Genomic DNA, 13,334 nt, shown 5'->3' with positions numbered 1-13,334 from the left:
AGGATGCAAGTGTAGTGCTTATTAGTATGCCTGTGCTATTTGTAGCACACAGTATCCATCAGAGTGTGCTTCTGTGTGCACAGGGGGACTAGGTTTCAGCAGCAGCTTTAATTCTGAGTTTTCCTGCCTTTGGAGCACTTGACTTTGAAATTGTAATGCAATGTATTGTTTCTTGTTCATATGTAGTAGTAAAATATGTTACACATTGGACTTTTCTCTCAAGAGCTGCATCGCTGTGGCTTAAGTCATTTGAAAGTGGGGAAAAATGTTCCGTCAAACGCAGCTTCTGCAGCCTGCATTGCCTCCTAATCCGTATCAATTTCTAATTTCCCCATGGCGCTTCTCTACTCTGGTTTTAGGTTTTGACTGGAGTCTGCATTTCAAATGGGAGCAGCTTTCCCCAGAGCAGAAAGCCAAACGACTTGATCCCACCGAGCCTATTAAGTAAGTCAGGAGGGGGAAGGAGGCACCCGAGTAAAGTGGGGCAGGGCAGGCTTCTCATGTGACCTCCTGTGTGTCCCCATGCACCATGGCCGTGTGAAATCTCTTCCAGGACACCTCTGAACTTCTAGTACCTCTAGCAAGCTCCTGGGTTTTGCAGTGCAGCCTCACCTTCCAACACTGAAGCCTGAGAATGCCACAAAGATAGAAGGGATGTATTTATGGTTACTGGGGTTTTGATTGTGCTAAGGATTATGGTTAGGGAAGAAGCACAGTGCTGTAGGCAACTGCTTCTCTCAGTTCAGCTATCACTTAAAAATAAGGCAGCCTCAGCCCACATGATGAACTTGGTGTCTAGTGCAGCCTTCCCAGGTCAGCTCTGTTCCTTTGGACCCCACTGAAGACTCCTCAGAAATGGGGGTGTGCAGGAGAGGGAGCAAAGCTGAATAGGAGAGGAGGTGCCATCTGTCCTCATGCCATGGGATGGAGAGGGTCCTTCATTCTGCTGGAGATCTCTGCTGGAGGCAAGCCTGGTACTGGTGTCTGCAGTCCCAGCCAGATGTGAGGCGTGGGGGACACCAAGTGTTGGAGGAAGCTCAGGGCCTCAGAAGGCTCCCGGGGGAGAAAAGCACTGCTTCTCCTTAGGATGCTGCTGTTAACAGGAGCTCTCACTGGCTTCCCAGAGGCTGGCCTTGCATTCCTGATCACTCTGCAATGTAGGGCGCTTTGGAGATTAGCCTGGGCACAGCAGTCACTTCAGCTTCCCCCCAAGCCTATACTGAGGCCTCCACACTGTCTCCAATTGAATGGAGATGGGACTTGTGCCAGCAAACAGCAAGTCTCCTCAAGCTATCTTCTGGGTCTGCCCTCCCCTCCTCCACAGGCCTTCTCTGTGCAGTTTTCTTAGCTAATCCAAGGAAAGAAAAATAACCCTGGTTTGAAATAAAGATCACACAGCTAGTGATGGCTTTTAAAAAACCCTTCTGAATTGGCTCTGCCTTCCTCTCCCCAGTAGAATGGTGCTCTTAATAGGCTGGCTCCAGGCAAAAAGCCCGTCTGAGTGAATAACCCCCGAGTGCTAAGTGCATTTTTGATGCTGAAGCCTACAATCAGGGCTGTCAACTTTGGGTTTGTAGGAGTTGTGCTGACGGGTGCATTAGCCAGTCATTAAGTGCCAGGCAATTTATGATTGACAGCAAAACACCAAGGTGGCTGAAAGAAGGGCTCAGATGCGTTTTGAGGTGTTTTGTCCTTTTCTTGGTGAGAAGGTGATACATAGGTGACATCCTGGTCATGGAAGATGAGGCAGAGGGGAAGGGCTGCTGCTGTGCATCCAGGTGCTGCAGCAGTGCTTGAGAGTGTGTCCTCTTCTCCTTGTCCATTCTTCAGGACACCCATCATTGCTGGGGGGCTGTTTGTGATCGACAAGGCCTGGTTCAACCACCTGGGGAAGTACGACAGTGCCATGGACATCTGGGGTGGGGAGAACTTTGGTGAGTTGTTCTTCATCCTCCTGTGCCTTGCTGTATTGGCTTCCCTTTCTGAGTCATGCCAGATGGATACAAGGTCATTTCAGATTTTGCTTTGAATGCTCTGGGTGGTTTCCCTCACAGGTCCATAGGTTGTCTTCTTAGAAGAGTGAGAGATCTAGCAACCACGAATGATGGGAAGTGAACAATTGTTGGTACTTGGGATTGCCTACCTTCCATGCTGCTTTTGTTTTCTGTAGGTAAATACCTTCAACCACACAGTTTTCAGCTTTGGTGTTACCAACAGATGGGAGAACACTATGGGCACCCTCCTATTCCTTCTTGATCTTATTTTCTCATCAATAAAACAAAGAATATATCTTATTCCATTAATGACAACATTTCCAAGCTACAAACTGAAGTATCAGTCCCTCCTTGAGTTTGCAGAGTACCTGAAACTCTAGCCCCATCACCATGCAGCAAACAGGTAGCAAAGTATCAGGGCTTCTTACCCGTTCCTGTATCCCTGAGTGGCTGAGTGCTGCCTGGCTCTCTGTGATACTATCACTTTTCCTGCACCAAAAAAAGGGGTTGAGCTGGCCTAAATTCTGTCACCTCTGGCCCTTATCATGTGACAAGAGGGACATAAAGAAATCTCCTGCAAGCACACGAGGTAACAGCCTGTCCCTTGTCTCCTTGTCAAGCAGAGCTGGATCAGGCTGGGCTGTTCTCCCTTTGAAGCTGCAGTGATGCTGTGGATCAGAACAATGGTCTGTACCCACAAAAGAAGGGGGAGGCACTCAATGTCAGGCAGACAGATCAGAACCTGGCTTTAATAGCTTGCACCTCTGGGGAGTGGGGAGAAAGGAAGGAAGGCTCTTGTGTCTCAACACGCACAGCGATACTGTCAGTCATCTAAGGGAGCAGATGCTGCTGCCTTGCAGTAATCCATCCGCTGCCTGGCACTGGTGTTTCCTTCACATGCCTTGTCCCTCTAGATGTAATTTATTTATTTATATCTTGTTATGCAGTAGGAATCTCACTCTTTTGTGCTTTCTCACTGTGGGTGGGTATCTTGCCTCTGGACTGACCCGAAGTATCTGAGTGGGGTGGCTGTGAGGAAGCCTGGTGGGGGAGTGGCAGCTCTCCCACTTCCCCTGCTGGATCAATAGCCCAAAAAAAGCATTCAAGAAGGGAACTAGACAGGAGAAGAGCAGGAGAGGCACTGCCATACTGTGTCTGACCTGCTGTCTGTCTGTGCTCATCATTCGTCTCTGACAGCAGCCAGCAGGAGCTGCTGCTGGGAGATGAACAGTGACAGGACAGCCTGCTCTTGGGGGAAGCTCCATCCTGGCAGCTTGTCCCATGCCCTGTAACAGCAGGAATTGTACTCCTTATGCCTGGTTAAGGCCCATCCTGCAGAGGAGAGGTTTCTCTTACTGCTGCTATGCCCCAGGGGGCTGGTCCTGACTGAATATATACGGGCAGTGCTGCAGGGTGTACCAGGGCCTCGTGTGACAAAGGAAAGCAAAATCAAGGATAATGTGACAGCAGTAAAGTGTAGGTCTGCATAGCAGCAGGGCAGATCCCATCTTGCCCATTGCCCTGGGAGCAGAAGCATGCCTTGCTCATAGCTCCATCTCCTGCAGGTGCAGTAGTCAGGGACAGCGTGTCCCATCTCTCCTTTGCACGCTGCTGGCTCTGGGCAGCTCTGGGCAGGGAATGGACAGCAGGAGCTGACCTGCTTGCTCCCAGCACTTGCAGTGGACCATGCTCTTCCTGGTAACTTGGTCCTGAGGAGCAGTGCTGCTGCCTTTAATGTTATTGATGGGCAGCTGGAGGCTTCAGACAGAACAAAAGTGAGCGTGTTTGGCATTGAAGGAGGACACCGTAGGTGTTCTGCATCTTAAATTTACTGAATGCCCTGTAAATGAGTAATGGCAGGAAGAACTTGCAGGCCAGCAACAAGTGCTAGAGGTATTTTACAGAATGAAGGCCAAGTCCAGTGCACCCCAACGTGTACTGCTCACACCAATCCTGGGGGTGACTTGGAGGGGCCGCGTGCACTAGCAACATCTCTTGTTGGTTCCTGCTCCCTGGCTCCTCTGTACCTCTGGCTGAGCCTGTACCATGCTTTAGTTGTGCTTCAGTTTACCTTCCCTTGGGGCACTTAGATCTTGGCTGCCTGTCCAGAGACCTTGTTTGTTACCTGCCATGGGTGGCTCCATGGGTGATCCCTCCCTATGGAAACTTGTGCTTTTATTGTCTCTGCTGTACCTGGAGCAGGCTCTGCAGGGTGCAACTAGGCTGAAGCAGAGAGCTGAGACTCCTCAGCATCTCCTGTGCACTGTGTCCTCATTCCAGTTCACAGTACACAGAGATGACCTCTTCATTAGGCTTTAAAAAGATCAGACGAGGACTGAATGGTGGAGTCTTTCCCTTTTTGCACATCAGGGAGCTGCTCTCCTCCCAGGCTAAGCACAAGGACCAGAGGAGGGGAAGGCAGCTTGCAGTAGCCACGCTGTGCTCCACAGCTGCTCAGCTGGTTGTCCCCTTGTGTAGGGTGCCCTTGTGACTGACACAGCAGTGCCAGCAGAGTGGCCAGTGCTGTGACACACAGACAAGTGACAGCAACAGCCACGTGCGAGGGGAGCCAAGAGCAGCAGCTTAGAGGGGCCACATGCTGCCATAATCTCATTTCCCTGCAGCTGTGATTAAGGTTGCTCCCAATATAGCACCAGGACATGGCACAAGGGCACGTTTTATTGGCCTCTTAATACCCAGCACTGGGGAAAGTGGTGAGGCTCCAGCTGCTGTTGGCAGCCTCTGCACGTAAACACGGCAGTGAAGGGAAGGGGAGGGAATTTCTGGAAAGGAATACTGCTCCCTGCTGTGCTTTCCCAACTCTGCCATTGCTTGTCCCTGCTGCCAGGGCCAGCTGTTGGGGATGAGATCAGAGCTTTGAATTTTGGACCCAGGCATCAAGGCAAGAAGGCTTTGCAGCTGTGTCAGCCTCCCATTTCCATCGGCTCAGGAGCAGACAGATGTGCTGGGAGTGGGATGGGAGCAACATGAGCCTGGGTCCCACCTCTGCAGCAGCTCAGGGCTGCGTGTGCTCAGAGGGCTTTGGAGACCCCAGCTGGTCTTTACTCCCTGAAGCTGTGAGCTGTTTTTGGAGGGATGGAAGCTTTGTAAGCCAGTTGTGCCTGCCCTTGGAGGAGGAGGAGTCCTGTCCACACTGCCCAATTGGCCTTCCTGCCACAGGTGCTTGTCTTGCCAGCATCCGACCTAGGGACAAGTCATCCTTGTGCTGGCATATATGGGGGTACTGCCAGCTGGGAGCACAAGCTGGCAAGGACAATGGGTGTTCTCCTGTCCTAATTCTGTAGTTAAATGGGGGGATGTATGAAAAGGAATTACTAATTTTGAAGTAGATGCATGCTACATATAGCTCTGCACTGTCAACAGATGAAGAAATAGGATTCAAAGAACTACAGAAGCCTTTTCATTTTGATTTCATTTCTTTTCCACGCCAGTTCTGTCTGAGCATGACTGTCTGACAATAGAGCTGCAGATTCACAGCTTCATAAGCACCAGGACCAGATGGACCCATTAGATCAGGCATTCCGCTTACCCTTCCTACCTCATCCAGCTCCCTGCCAAGAGTTTTGTAACTTATGGTGTCAGTGGTGCCACAGGCTGATTTTCTTTGAGAAGGGCCCTGTGGGCCAGCCACAGAGTGGCTTGGAGTGACTGGGAGACATTTCCCATACTGACAATTTATCCAGATTTTTGGGATAATCCCTCCCACTGCTGACCTTTGCTTGTGTGAAGGTGTGTGCCTTACTTGCCTGCAGCATTGGCACTCAAGGCCCAGAGTACCTGGGCAGGGTAAGCTCCTGCCCATATTGGGACAGGCGATGGATGCACAGCTCCCTGTTCACTTTGCAGAGCCAGTGGTGGATTCATCAAGATAATGACAGTTGTAATCATTAATGGAGAGAATTCATAGCTTCTCCTGGTGAACTTGACAGCCCTTTGGACGGAAGTGGCTCTGAAACAGGCAGTGCAGGAGTAATAAGGGAGGCACAAAACTGGCAAGAGGATTCTGCAGTGTATGAAAACGGACCTGCTTATGGTCTCAGGCTTGCCATTGTGATAGCACCTGCTGTGCTAGAGGCAGGTTTCAAGTGCACTGACTTCAAACAGCTTGCAAAGAAGCTTTGAAATGCACTTTTAAGGCCCGTTGTGCCTAGGAAAGCCTGTCTGGTAAGTGATTTACCCCAGTTTAATGTTGCAGAGGATGAAGTAAGAACTAACACCAGGATTCAGACTGCTCTAGGACAGAAAGACAAAGTCCTGAAGCTGCTTCTCTTACAGAAATCTCTTTCCGTGTGTGGATGTGTGGAGGGAGCCTGGAAATCATCCCCTGCAGCCGTGTTGGGCACGTCTTTCGGAAGAAACATCCCTACGTCTTTCCAGAGGGAAATGCCAATACATACATTAAGTAAGTGATTTGTACTTGCTTTGGTTTTTCTGTGAAACAGCTTTGTAGAGAGAGGGGGGAGCAGAGAAGACAGGCAGGAAAGTTTGTTTGGAAAACTTTGAAATATCCTTGGGCAGGAATTTCTTGAGCTGAAAAAAATGTAAGTCAATACAACTGTCCCATAGGATTTCTCCAGTGTCGAGAATATGACAGAAATAGAACATTTATATGGTAGCTTTCATCAGCACAGAAATAGAGGGATGGCCCCAGCACATCCCCAAGCACTGGCTACAGGAACATCAAATGATTTAGTCCTTGAGGTCATCAGAACACATTTATAATGACCTGAAATCAGGCTGCCAGCAACGTCTGTCAGTAGCCAGTGACCTTGTCTGAAGGCTCAGTGTGGCTCAGCTGAACCAGAAAATTTGGTTCCCAGTGCCTCTCTGGGATAGGAGCCACACAGCTTGCTGGAGTGGGTGGCTCTGTCTCCAGCCTGGTGCTCTGTCCTGAGCAGAGGCAGCAGTGGGCTGCACCTGGTGGCATGGTCACTGAAGGGACTGCCAGGACATACCAGCTGAAGGGCACCTCTCCTCACACACAGGAGCACAGACTGAATTGGGCTAAGATCCTGGAAACATCAGGCAAAAATGGAGGAAATCAGAAGTGGGAATAGGCATGGACAAAGATGATCAGAGCAGCTGGTGAGGTCAGGAAGGATTTCCTCCATTTTTAGAGTGTAAGGCTGAACGTTGTTGCTTAAGTGAATGACAGAGAAAAGCACTGGGGGCACTTACAGTAAATGCAGGGTTGAGTGCAGCTATGAGTGCTTACACACCAGGCTTTCCTTTTAGTGTGGGCTTCCCACTGTTAGAAAGAGCCAGCAGCATTTGTGAAGACCCAGGTGTCTGCCACAGGGTTACTGCTGACCTGGGCTCTCTGCAGCTTCCTCTGCCTTTGCTTGAGACAAGGGGGAGTGCAAATTACCCCTCTCACTAACACCTAATGTGTGATTTCCAGCCACACAGTGTGTGGAGCAGGAAAGGGATGGCAGTGACGGGCACAGGGCATAGCTGGCATCAAGGAACAGAGCACAAATTTGAGAATTGCTAGGAGGGCTCTTGCTTTCAGTAGTGAAGCCAGACTACTCCAGAGGGGCCTCCACGGTCAGAGATGCTTCAAACCCGAGTGTAAAGGTGGCACCTGCATTGCATCACCTGCAGGAGGAGCAAGGGGAGCTCGAACGGGCACAGCTCTTCTGACTCTGGGCCAGGCACAGGCTCTGGGGATGTCTGTGTCATGTCTGGGTGTGAGCCTTGGCACTTACCCCTTGTTACTTGTAAACTCAAATGAGATCAGGAAGCCAAACAAAGGAACCCTGCACATTAGAGAAGGTTAGGTACAGATGTAGACATTGATTTAGTCGTCTCATGAGAAGAGCACTTGGACTATTGCCTTAGACAGAGAGAGGAGGAAGCCCATGAATCAGCAAGAACTGAAAATCAGTCTGGAGAAATGTACCTGTAGGCATCAGGATCTGGGATGTTATTAACCTTAGAGTATCTATCAGCCTTAATGGTACAATGTATAGACTGAGAGAAGCAGCTCCTGGCAACCTGACACTCCGTAGCACTTTTGTTTAAATAGAGGTACTAGCAAAAAATATCTCCACCTTCCTGTCAGGTACTGATAGCTTTTCCACAGAGCCCCTACTTCAGTGTGAGAGACAGCCCAGACTCCAGTGTAGGGCTGGCCTCATGTGCACAATAATCCTTTTCTGGGCACCTGGGACTTGGCTGGATGCAGAGCCTGCCCACAGCACCTGTAGCTTAGTGGTGTGGCAGCAAGAGCTTGGACGCCCTGGCCTGCCTTGGAGCAGGAGATTGGAGGACTCCCCTGATCTGGGCAGGGATAAGCAGATAAGCATGGAGCAAGAAATTCATTTGCAAGAGGAGTTAGAGCCATCTGAAGTCAGCAGAAGATTTGCTGAGGTTCAGAAACCTTCTGCAGCCACCTGGCTCATGGGAGGCTGGCATTCTGCTGCAGCACTGTGAGTACAAAGTAGGAGAGTCCATTCAGGATTGAAACAAAGGAAATATTTGAAAACCTTTGCCAAACTTTTCAGAGCTCCATCCCAGCCACTAAATAAAACCCCAGGCACTCCTGCCTTGGAGATGATGCTTAAAACAACCTTCAGTTCTGGGCCTGGTGGGTGCAAAGCATCCAGCTGAGTTTGAAATGGTGAATTCTTCATCCAAGCTTGATTTGGCCTGATGTGTTTGGTCCTTGGAGTAGTGGGAAGGAAGGAGTACCTTCTCTAGTAGTGAGGGATAGGCTGGCTCAGAGGGGCTTGGGTGGAGACCAAGCTGAGGGCGGGAGGATGGATCAGTGGGTGCATTTTGGAACATGCCACCTTGGTCTGAGCGTGTGCCGTTGCCTCCCTCAGGAACACCAAGCGCACGGCAGAGGTGTGGATGGATGAGTTCAAGCAGTACTACTACGCTGCCCGACCTGCAGCCCAGGGGAGGCCTTTTGGCAAGTAAGGATTCTTCTGTGCTGCCTGTGCCCTGCCTGTGCCCTGCCTGCTGCACTGGGTGCTCACAGGGACGTCGCCCTGCTGTGGAAACCCGCCTGCTTTGTTCCTGTAGTGACAATAAAATGCTAATGGTAGGCACATGCACAGCAGTGAGGTGGATAAACAGCCAGTTTAAATGCTGTGCTGGTTTATTCCAGAGTGAACCAAACCCAGGTGGGGGAAAACCCCTCTGCCTCTGTCCTTGGCATTACATAGAACTACTTCTGATTCCAGAGTGGAGTTTGGCAGGGAGAGTCCAGAGGTGTTGGTGGCAGCTGACAAGAAGGAAAATCGTCAGATTTTTGGCCTGCTGATGCTTTATTGGAAGGCAGCAAGTGTTTGCGTGCAGGGAGTTTGCCATTCATTCTGTGAAGAGTGAGAAATTACTCCCTGTCAGAAGGACTGTAAATATTTGTAAATATACAATTTGTGTTGTATTTTTCCTTTTCACGTGCTCCTCTTTGCCTTAGAAAGCTTCCTTCTGATTCCAGGGGCTTCTGAGTCCAAACCTGAATTCCTTGTGACCACTCTTCAATCTCCAGGATAAATCAATTGAAGTCCTAGTGACTCTCCTGTTTCTACTGAAATTATGTCCTCCTCCCATTCATCAGGACAGAATGAAGTAGCAGCTCTGTCCTCTGCTTACTGTAGTATGGTATAGAGAAGTTGACCTATGTGAAAAAGAGGTACTGGAGGATTCTGACCATTCCATAAAAGCCAGCTCCTAACAGCTCCACAGGTGGAGACTGGCCCAGGAAGCTGGAGTTTTGAAAATGTCACTGTACAGCATGATCCCTCAGCAGAAATTTTGTCCTTATTAATAAAAGAAATAAGTATTTCACTGTGTGATCAACTTCTGCTACCTTACCAGGGTGTTTAGGTGCTCTTGCAAATCAAGGCCTCCTGTAGTCCTGTAAACCAACAGTAACTTAAAATAGCAAATAGCATCTTTTAATTTCCTAATATGTTGTTATATACAGGTAAGGGTTATTGCATAGCAGACAGCATACATTTTTTACTAATAATTTTTAAATGTCCGTGCTCTTCCATTAACCTTTTCAGCTCTAGACTCCTTGTTAAAATGACAATATGTCATCATGCCGCTTTTACCAAATGAGAGCTCCAAAGAGGGAGAGATCAAAACAACCGCTCAAGCTCATGCAAAGAGAAACCAGAGCTGCTGATGCTCTTGTGTTTGCTGTCTGCACATTTCTGATGGGTTTCTCTCAGCCTCCCTTTTTGGTGTAGTGGCTCTCACCTTCATCATTTCCATTGTATCTCTGTGGTATTTTCTTCCCACAGTGTCCAGAGCAGAGTGGAGCTACGGAAGAAGTTGAAATGCCACAGCTTCAAGTGGTACCTGGAAAACGTTTATCCCGAACTTCGGTACGATGTGCGATCTCCACCTGTGTCCAGCAGGCCTGTGGGATGCTCCATCCCTCCCTCCTGCCCCACAGAGCTTTCTTCTGCCCCAGAGACATAGGCACCCCTCCCTTGGGCTTCACAGAAGGGCAGAGTGAATTTTGGGCTGGCGTTAAACACAGCTTGCTCACAGTGTGGCACACTGCAGGGCGTTGGAGATCAGTCCAACTCAGCATATTCTGTGATATCTGCTTCCTTCAAGCTCTTTGCTGCAGGGCTGGTGAGGGACACAGCACCAGTTATTCCCATTTGCCCTCAGTAATTCATTAGGTATCCTCCTGCCCTGCTGTGAAACAAGGTGTGTAGGGAAATCAGAGAGTTTTTCTTACAAAAGTATCCCAAGGCAGAAAATCCACCATAGCCTCTGCTGGGGTGTTTTGATACTTAATGACTCCTGCTTAGTAAACAAGCACTAATTTCCAGTCTTTTCACATTGTTCTGCAGCACTCAAGACTTCTCTGTTGTGAAACCATTCACTCTAGGATTTTATGACTTGTATTCAGATGGCTCTGCCTTGCGTCTAGCCCAATGCTTTGCTAAATATTGTTGCTTTTGCACAGATATCTTTTAGTTACCAATTTACTTCAGAAACCATTGCATTCATTCCCCTGGTCCCTATCAGGAGCCATCCTCAGAAAGGATGGTAAAGTTCTAGAGATACCTTCAGGGACCTGCTGGTGCAATAGCTGAGTGCAGAATCACTGTGTGAAAACGATGATTTATAGCCATTTTCTTCCATTCTTTGCCATGTGTGGCATTGCACAGCAGCATTCATGGGCAATGCCAGGGCTCTGTGACAGTTTGTTATAAAGTTCCCCTCTCCTGTAAGCTGAAGGCTAACCTTCAGCCTGCTCACAGCCTTTTCCTGGCTCCTGTTTGCCTTGTGCAGTTATTTATTTTTGCTTCTTATAAAGGTCAGCCATCCATCTCTGAGCGCTGCTTCTGCATGTCCTGTCCACGTGCTGCTCTCAGTGCTTCATTATTGTGGTGGATATTGCCACCCCTTATTTTCTGAAGGTGAAATGGTGCAGCTTTATAACCACTGAGCCTCCCTGTGCATGGGGGCAGTATGATGTTGTTTTCATGCTGTTCCCACAGGATTCCCGAGGAATCACTCTATCAGACTGGGATAATCAGGCAAAGGAAGAGCTGCCTGGAGTCACACAAGTCTGAAGACCAAGAGCTCCCCATCCTGAGCTTAAATCCTTGTAACAGCAGCAAAGGCACAGTACCAAAGGCACAGGTAAGATGTGTCATGTATCCCTGTGGTGTTGGATGGGAAGAAGCCGTGGGGGCAGCTTCAAGATGATTCCTTAAGGTTACCAAAGCTCTGCTGGAGGATTTACCCATTCTGCCAGCGTCTTTCTTAGCATGTTGTTAAACCCTGGCAACTCCACCTGACCTTGATGGAGGCCCTGGGCAGCAGCAGGGACTGGTGCAGGAGCCACAGGACAGCGTGTCCCACTCATCTCTGTGGGAGCCTCTGCTGAGCTCTTCCCACTGCCCTGGAACACCACGTGCTGCTCATCTGCACAGATCAAAGGCAAAGAGAATTATAACTTCCTCTCATCTCTCAGCCTTTTTTTCTCTCAAAATGGACTGAGCTGCAGTGGCATTTGTAACTTCATAGTCTGCATTCTCTCAGTATTGGATTGCCCATTAAACTAGCGAGAATTTAATGAGGATGATCTCAGTTTTTTCAATCTCACTGAGACGAGAAAAAGCTGTATGAATTTATGTTCTCAGAAGCACAGCCTAGAGCCAAGAGCAGGCACATGTGCCTTGCAGCAGAGTTTCTGGAGCAAGACCCTGAAGATACACACAGCTTCAAAACTCACCTTTGCTTCAGGCTCCCTTTGTGATTTTGGGCATGTCAGTAAGTTCTGTGTTCCCATCTATAAAAGAGGGAGGATAGCAATCCCTTGCTTCTCCATGGTTGCCATCAAGTCATTCAGTAGGAAATGGTGTGGTGTGCTGGCTTCCACTTGACTGCACATCCTTAACCCTCATTGTTACATATTCAAACCAGGTAGCTGTGCATATAAAAGGCCCAGTCCTAGGGAGACTGCTTAAAATATCCCTGATTTGTGTGTGCAAACAAAGCATGTCATTATGTGTATCTCTTTCAAATGCAGTTGCATGCCTGTCTGTAGGCAGGAAATTACTATCTGTTTCACAGCATGGCAAAATCAACAATGACTACTTGAATATTAGTCAGTTCAGAAAATGTAGTTAATAAAATTGCAAGTGCCACACAGTAACACTTCTTAAGGTTTCACTGGTTTCCATGTTCCAGAATTGTTTTTCTTTCTTCCAGTGCTACATGGAATTTTCACACAAACAGCAAGCTGATAAGAGCAGGTCATCACGTTTTTCAGGGCTAGCTCTACAGGAGAAAGGAAAAGTGTTCTAACGACAATAGTAACTTCCAATAAATTGACTGTTTTTGAAAAAGAAAATCTGGGAAAATAGAATGAAAAATGCTTCTGCAACTTAGTGTTTCAAAATGAAATGGTATTGGTCTTTCTGAAATACCAATTTGATGTGGTATTTTAAAATGAGAAATGTCATGCCAGCAAGTTGGATTGTTTCATTCCCACCAAACACATTTTGTTTTGACATTTCTGTGCAGTAAATTTTTGGAATTTTTCATGCCAAGAACTTTTCATCTTCCTGTTCTGATTCTACAGCAGTTTGCAGTAGGTCAACACTTCCCACTGGATGGCAACTCCATTTCTTGTGCACATCCAGGACCAGCTCTGCAAAGGAACAGAAAAATGCACTACAAACAGATTGCAGAATGGCTGCACTCAGTACACAGCAGGAATAGAGAAAAGCCTTTCCTTTTTATCTTTCTGTGTCTTTCTCGGATAGTTCTTCATTACCTGTACCCATGGAGAATAGTTGAGATTAAAGCAGGATGTTTAAACTTATATTGTGA

At 48.3% G+C, this 13,334-nt stretch overlaps 1 protein-coding gene across 1 annotated transcript in view; it reads left to right on the top strand.

The window, feature by feature from the left end:
- Window positions 1–13,334, top strand: part of GALNT14 (polypeptide N-acetylgalactosaminyltransferase 14) — a 90,956-nt gene that overhangs the window by 68,401 nt on the left and 9,221 nt on the right. The window contains exons 8-13 of the mRNA XM_033055746.2: window positions 360–444; window positions 1,831–1,934; window positions 6,291–6,417; window positions 8,843–8,935; window positions 10,274–10,357; window positions 11,492–11,636. Of these exons, the coding sequence (XP_032911637.1) occupies window positions 360–444; window positions 1,831–1,934; window positions 6,291–6,417; window positions 8,843–8,935; window positions 10,274–10,357; window positions 11,492–11,636 (638 nt within the window). The remainder of the gene's footprint in view (window positions 1–359; window positions 445–1,830; window positions 1,935–6,290; window positions 6,418–8,842; window positions 8,936–10,273; window positions 10,358–11,491; window positions 11,637–13,334) is intronic.

This window comes from Catharus ustulatus, chromosome 3 (assembly GCF_009819885.2).
Source record: "Catharus ustulatus isolate bCatUst1 chromosome 3, bCatUst1.pri.v2, whole genome shotgun sequence".
Lineage (NCBI taxonomy): Eukaryota > Metazoa > Chordata > Aves > Passeriformes > Turdidae > Catharus > Catharus ustulatus.
The sequence above is the reverse complement of the archived record's forward strand: the minus strand, read 5'-3'. Positions and strand labels throughout refer to the sequence as shown.